The 6,962-nt window shown below is 52.4% G+C and overlaps 1 protein-coding gene across 1 annotated transcript; it reads left to right on the top strand.

Moving 5' to 3' along the window:
* Window positions 1-213: 213 nt before the first annotated feature.
* On the top strand, window positions 214-6,909 carry LOC102368813 (phospholipase A2 inhibitor subunit gamma B-like). The gene is made up of 6 exons (XM_006034478.3): window positions 214-316; window positions 1,412-1,533; window positions 4,016-4,129; window positions 4,490-4,642; window positions 4,928-5,062; window positions 6,588-6,909. The coding sequence occupies exons 2-6, from the start codon at window positions 1,482-1,484 to the stop codon at window positions 6,785-6,787; spliced, it is 654 nt and encodes a 217-aa protein (XP_006034540.1). The 5' UTR covers window positions 214-316; window positions 1,412-1,481; the 3' UTR covers window positions 6,788-6,909.
* Window positions 6,910-6,962: the final 53 nt, after the last annotated feature.

Here is a 6,962-nt window from a genome sequence, read left to right as displayed (position 1 = left end):
CAACCTCCTCCGCTGCTTTTTCCCTGCATGGGTTCGATATTAGTGTGGGGATCAGGTGGACATCCATTCCCAAGCGTACCCACTTCCCAGATGTCAATGAAATCCCACTCTGTCATGAGGCCATCATAATTACAACACACATGGTAATGAGGCAGTGGTGCTCTATGGTAGGTCCCTGCAACCACGCCTTCATTTCCGCTGATGTGTGAGCCAGCCCCATGGCTGTAAGCACATAAAAGAGCCTGCGCTTCATAAAGGAAGAAACACTTGGAAGACAAAGGGCAACACCCAGCCTGAAGCTTGCCAGGAGCTCTCGGTAAGTGACTCCCCTCCAAGATGCACTCTTAGGAACCCAAGTGTCCTGCTCCCCATCCATGCCCTGCTGGGATGCAATCACTAGATGGTGGGGAGGGGTGGGGGGGGGTTCCAAAAGTCACTGGGAAGTGTTTGTTGGTAGGATGTGGTGAAGGGCATCAACAAGACCCCCCACAGGTTGTGCTGCTGATTAGACCTTCCCCCATCTCAGAGCCAGAAGGGAACCCAGGGGTCCAGGCTCTCACCCCCTCCTGTTCTCACCTCCCCCCCCCCCCGGGGTAGAGAGAACCCAGGTGTTTGGACTCCCAGCCCCACTATTCGAACCCACTAGACTCCACTCTTCTCCCACAGCTGGAGGAGAACCTGGGACTCCTGGCTCCCAGCTTTTGCCTGTTTCCACCTCCCTCCCTCAACTGGGACAGAACCCAGGAGTCTCAGCTCCCAGCCCCTCTGTGCCGGGAAATCCCACTCCTTTCCCACAGCTTGGGAAGAGAACCCAGGAGTCCTGGCTCACAGTAATCTAACCCAGAGGATCCTCTTCCCGTCCCAGGGCTCTAACCCACCAGAGCCCACTCCCCTCCATGAACAGAGGTTGAACCCAGGTGTTCCCCACCCTTTGCTCAAGGCCACAGGATGCAACCACCTCCTTGAGATGGATTCAAAGAGACCAGCCTACCAGCCTCGTCCTCCCCCCACTCTAACTTGCTAGTTCTAGCTGCCCCCACCCCGCCCTGTATAGGACCCAGGCACCTGGATGCTCAGCCCATCCTGTTCTATCTAAATCATTACACGTCACCCCTGCTCCCAGACCTTCCTTTATTCCCGTTAGCACTGAGCAAGTCATCACAATGCCAGGCTCCTCCGTGTGTCAGCTGGAGAACCTAGGAGTCCTGATTCTTATTTGGAAGCCTTCAAAGGAAAGAAAAGACAGGGAGTGGAGATCTACCTGGAGGGACCTCAAGCCAGTGAGCTCAGCCATTGGAAGCAATCAACTATGATGGGATGATCCTCTTCTTATTGGGTTTTACCCCATTTCTCCCCATTAAACAAGGTGGATGGAGACGTAATCAATGAAGCCTTTTGTTCCCATTTCCAGGTCCTGCCACACGGATTCCAGAGAGTTTTATCCTTCAGAGACCTCCAGCATCACCCCCACCCATATCACAATGAAGGCGCCCGTCACCCTCCTCCTCTTCCTTGCTGCTCTCCTGGCTGCAGGTCAGTCCAACAGTTTCCCTGCTCAGCCCATTTCTTTTATTTAATGCAGTGATTCTCAGCTGGAGTTCCATGAGATCTCTTTCAGGGTGCCACATAACATGACCACCATGAGGCATGCAAAAAACTACCCATGCTTCCACACAATTCATGCAGAGCTTTCTAATAGGATCCCAAGTGGCCCAAACCCTCCGGCCCCAAGTTCTTTGCAATGGAAGACTCAGTCCTGGATTTTTTCCATTGTCAAAAAACTTTAACCTTCCTTGCAGTGGCAGGATAGTGCCACCCCTCAACCCTGTTACAGCAAGGAGGCTGTGGAATAGATATCCAAGGGAGCTGTGGACTCTCCATCACTGGAAGTCTTCGAAAAGAGGATGGACAGCCACTGGGTGGGGATGATTTAGGCATAGTGATGTCCATGTTCTGCTGTGGGGATTTCCCAGGCTTCTGGGCTTTGCTGGTTATCTCCCGACTTCCTGCCCCATGTGTCAGAGGGTTTTTAAGCCTCCCTCAGAGGTATTGGATGTTGGCTACAGCCCAGGCTGGGGATGGGGAAGGGCTGTGCTAACGCTCCTTCTGAGATCAAAGCTGGAGGGTTCTGCCTAGAGGGTCTCACCCCTCTGCTCAGGGTCAGACCAATGCTGTATTTGGGGTCAGAAAGGAATTTTCCCCCATAGGCTGGGGTAGTTATTGACTTCCTCTGTAGTTTGGCCACAGCTTCTACCTGGGATCTCTTGAGCATATAATGACCTCTTACAGCAAGACATTGGCTACTTCAGTGCCCCTGTTTTCTCTGTGGCAGGTTCAGTTGTGATGCCTAGTGTTGTGTCAGGGTTGCTGGTAGTTTTACAAAGAATTTAAATGATGGATGTATCTGGGATGATTTGGACAGGGCTGACCTTGCCTCAGGCAGGGGTTGGACTAGATGTGACCTCTGGAGGTCCCTTCCACCCTAACTTCTCCATGACTCCATGACTAAGACTACAACCACTGGAGGTCCCTTCCAGCCCCATTTCTCCATGCTCTTCCTGCTTTACGTGGGGTTCAGGGGATCTTGGGGCAATGGGCCTTGTAGTTGTGTGACAGGGTTGTGCAGGAACAGATTAAACCAGGACTTCTGTAGGGCTGATCTTGCCTAGAGCAGGGGCTTGGGATCAGACGTGACTTCTGCCAAGCCCAGTTTATGAAAGCAAGGAGATGTTGTTTTTCAAGTGGGGGACCTCAAGGTTAACAAGCTGGGGGAAGGGGGTGCCTCAAGGTTAATGAGTTTGTGAACCACCTCGCTAACATAAAACCAGAGCAGAAAATCTCTCAGAGGGGTGGGAGGAGCATCAAATTGTAATGGAAACAACAACAAATAGGGATCAAAGCCAAGGAGGAAGCGTTGACAATAGGTTTCCAAAATTAGCACTTCCTCAGTCATGGAAGAAGAGGACATCTGGGAGCTGATAGCCAGAAATGATGCTCCAACCCAGGCGCCAGGGTATGGATCATCAGGAAATCCTAATGCACGCTTTGTGGGTGGAAATGCATCATTGTTCCAATGGGCTCCAAGGGGCGAAGTGCCTGGCAGGTGTCACCAGCTTTAGGTTGCCCAGTGGATTGCAATTCCCAACCTGTGGGTTATTCTCAGCAAAAGAGGAAGTATCAGAAAACATTGTCTTGCCCCTTTATACATCTACAGGGCATCCACATCTTGAATCCTGTGCCCAGGTCTGGTCCTTACACCTTAAAGCAGATCTAGAAGAATTAGAGAACATCCAGAGAAGGGCTATAAGGATGAGTAGCAGTATGGATGGGGTTACATAAGAGGAGAAACTAATGAGGCCAGGCCTGGTCAGATTAGAAAAGAGATGCTTGAGGGAGGACATGATAAGGGTTTACAACATACTAAATGGTGACGAGAAAGGCACTAGGCATTTACTACTGACTGTCTCCCACTAGACAAGAATGAGGGGTCCATGACATGAAAGAAACAGGCCATCAGTTGATAATGAGCACCAGGCAGGTCTTTTTCACCCAGTGTGGAATGAAAAGCGGGGAGCTTGTGGCCACCAGATGCAGTGGAAGCTGAGAGTGTAGCCAGATTTGCAATGGGATTGGATCTGTTCTTGGAGGAAAGGGGCATTGGGAGCTATGGAGCAGGGGAGTGAGGGGCATGGCCTCTGAATCAGAAGTTCCTGGGCCTGAAATACTGGAGGCTGCCAGGGAGAGAGGATCAGGGGAAAACCCAGCTCAGACCCAGCTTACTCTCCCTTCCAGCCTCCACTCTTGGCTGCCATGTGACACAGGAGACTGGGCAAGATGGATCTAAGGTCTGACCCAGGATATGACAGTTCTTATTTTCTTAAAAGCCAATGGTAGCCCCAGGGTGTCTGGGATGCCAGGACAGGAACCCTGGGGAAAGCCAGGCACTGGGCCTGAGGCTTCTCATTTAAACCCCAAATCAGGAAAGGGCTATATCCTTTTCTCTTCCCTTCTCCAGGGTCCAGCCTGGAGTGTGAGCACTGCACCAGTGAAGACAAGACCTGCACAAAGAAGTCCTGTGGTTCTGGAGAAGACAGCTGCTTCATTGCCATGATGGAAGATTCTCTCCATAGTGAGAGTGGCTGAATAAAGAGATGGGTTTGAGAGCCCCGGATGCTTGCCCAGATGCTTGGGTTGTCTCCCAGCTCTGGGAAGGAAGGGGAATCTGCTGGGCTAGAGCAGGGGTGGAGGGAGGACGGGGGGATGACTCATGGGTTCTCTCCCCACCCTATGAGGTGAGTGTGATACGGTGGGCCTAGACCAGGAGGGTTGGGAAAGGTGGAATCTTGCACACCTGGGTGTCACTCCAGGGCCTGTGACACCTCAGGTATGTGTCCCAGGCTCCTGTTTCTGCCTCAGTTTCCCCTTTGGGAGAGGAGGAGAAGGGCAGAGGAAATGCCAGAGGGGTCAGCTCCTGTCTTCTACTTTCCAGTGGGAGAGAGACACACACACATGTTCAAGGGCTGTGTGGCCTCCAGTGTCTGCTCAGACATGAACAAGTTCATGGATTTTGGGCCATTCATGAAAGCTCGGGCAGTTTTCACCTGCTGCAAGGGGGATGCCTGCAAAACCACCTCTTTACAAAGTAAGGAATGGGGTCTCTTCCCTTTGGCCCCTTAACTCCATTCCCCCCCTCCTCCATCCTGGAGAAGAAGCTACTGGGGGTCTCTACGAATGGTCCTCCAATTCTGCGGGAACACCCCACTGAATAGCACTGGGTCCCTGGAAACTGCCCCATTCAGTTTCCCTAGATCCCTGGGGTGGATGGGATTATGCCTGGAGGTTGCCAGGGTCCCAGTCTTTGTACCCGGAACTGAAGACCAGGATGGAAGGTCCCCCAAGCTGACTGCCTTTGCTCTGTTTGTTCCAGTACCCCAGAACATGACCCCAATTTACTGCCCCATCTGTGAGCCAAACCAGGATTCCTATGGCTGCGATAAAGTTGTCTCAGCATGCCCTACAAAGAAACCTGGATGCCTGAATGTCACCTGGACTCCAGACTCTGGTACCTCCACACCCTTCTCCCTCCTCCCCATGTGCGAGATCATCTCTGCCCCCTTCCTCTACATGTGTGACAGACCAGTAAGGGGTGCTGCTGCACCAAGGCACCTGCCTCACTGAGCCCAACCAAAACCAAGCTTTGGATACCACCCCAGGGGCACCAACTTCTGGTCAACCCCCTTCCTGGAGCACACCCACAAACCTGGGGTAACTGCTGCCACCACCCGAGCTCCAGTCTCTGTTCGGGCTCTGTGCCGCTCAGGCTACACAGGCCCAGTAGACTTAAGGGTTGCTTAGCCCCAGCAAGATATATCTGGGTGCTTCCTATAGCCAGAAACTTATAAAGTAGCCTCCCTTAGTCAGTCTAGCAAAGGGAGAAAAGGCCTGCCCAATCCCTCTCAAGCATGTACAACAAGGCTTGCTATAACAGATAGCTTTACTGGGTAGAGAGGGTAGGCATGGGGAGGCGTACAAGTCAGAAAAATATCAAAGAATAACCCTTAGCAAACGGAAGTGACTTGATAGCCTTTTGATACGCTTCTAGAACACCTGATCCTAAGTTACTGGCTAAATTTCAGGAAGGTTACCCACATGTTCATCCAGAGTCTAAAAGAGCTCCAGAGGCCATTTGCTTGCTTTCATGTTACCAAAGATGTCTGCCCCCCTTCCTCATGAGGACTTTCTTATACACCTGTTATGACCTCATCACTAAGTTCCCACCAAAAGTAGCCCCATTGGCTGCTGTCCGGTGCTTCCAAATGACATCAGACTGACCAGGTGAGATGCCTAGTCACGTGACCTGCAAGGGCAGGAACCTGAGACAAAAGGAGGAGCAGGTTCCCCCTCCCTTTGGAATTTTTACAGCCCAGCTAGTCACACAGGCAGGTGACACAGGGGGGTTTGGGGCTGGCTGCTTACCGCAGCGAGGCAGACTGGGGCGTGATTTCTCCACAACATGCACTGGACGTCCAGATGCCCATCAAGTCTGGGCTGCAGGTTGGGACCCTGCCAGGGCTGTACTCCCAGTCCTGGTCCTGCTCATAGCCTCCCTCTCCCCTCCTACATCTCAGCCATCAGCCTTTTACTAGAAGGGAAAGTGAGGCACAGAGGGATGAAGGGACTTGTCCCCAGTCACCTTGGGAGGCACCAGCAAAGCTGGGAAAGGAAGCAGGCCATTGCTGCCTCCTTTTGGTGCCTTGAGGTGCTACAAGGATGAAGATCCTGGAGATCCCACTCTCGCACCAAGTGTGAGTGACTCCTTCATTGCCTGAACGCTGAGGTGGTGTCAGGCCTGTTCCATATCATTGAGAGCTGGGGGGAAGGGGGTGGGGAGAAGCCAGCTGGCTCTGGACTGGAGCCCAATGGGTATTACCAAGGGAGATAGTCAGACCTTGTTGGGGGAGAGAACAGCTATCAGGGTCCCCCACAGGCCGGGGCAGCAGAATAGAGAGGGCAGGGGAAGGATTTTTAGTCTGGGATTTCCAAGGGAGGAAAGTGACCCTGACCCCTCTCTTCTTTCCTATCCTAAGGTACCAAGAAGGGACAAAGCTCCCCTGGGGTCTGTACTACTCCGTCTGCCTGTGCCAAGGAGATTGTGGAAAAACTTGGGTACAAAGTCATCAACGAAAAGTGTTCAGGATTCTCCAATGCAGCAGGCCCAGCTCTGAGATCCTTCTGGCTCCTGCTCCTGGCTCTCACTGGGCTGCTTCTGGAGATGCTTCTTTCCTGAGCCCCACCACAGCTGACAACCAAACCCCTCCAAGCCCTCCTCTGTAGCCAGCCCTCACCTCCACATAGATTTTCTTCTCCCTTCAACTGGTTCCAGAAAATAAAACCAGTGTGGAGACAGAATGGATGCATCTGACTCTGCTCTGGGTGTCAGGGATACTGTATTTCCATGGGGA

Source organism: Alligator sinensis, unplaced genomic scaffold (genome assembly GCF_000455745.1).
Source record: "Alligator sinensis unplaced genomic scaffold, ASM45574v1 scaffold850_1, whole genome shotgun sequence".
Classification (NCBI taxonomy): Eukaryota; Metazoa; Chordata; order Crocodylia; family Alligatoridae; genus Alligator; species Alligator sinensis.
The sequence above is the reverse complement of the archived record's forward strand: the minus strand, read 5'-3'. Positions and strand labels throughout refer to the sequence as shown.

Coding starts and splice junctions, on each gene's coding strand:
- LOC102368813 (XM_006034478.3), top strand. CDS start 1,482: ATGAAGGCGCCCGTCACCCTCCTCCTCTTCCTTGCTGCTCTCCTGGCT. Junction 4,643..4,927: donor CAAAACCACCTCTTTACAAA/GTAAGGAATGGG, acceptor TGTTTGTTCCAG/TACCCCAGAACATGACCCCA. Junction 5,063..6,587: donor CACCTGGACTCCAGACTCTG/GTACCTCCACAC, acceptor TCCTATCCTAAG/GTACCAAGAAGGGACAAAGC.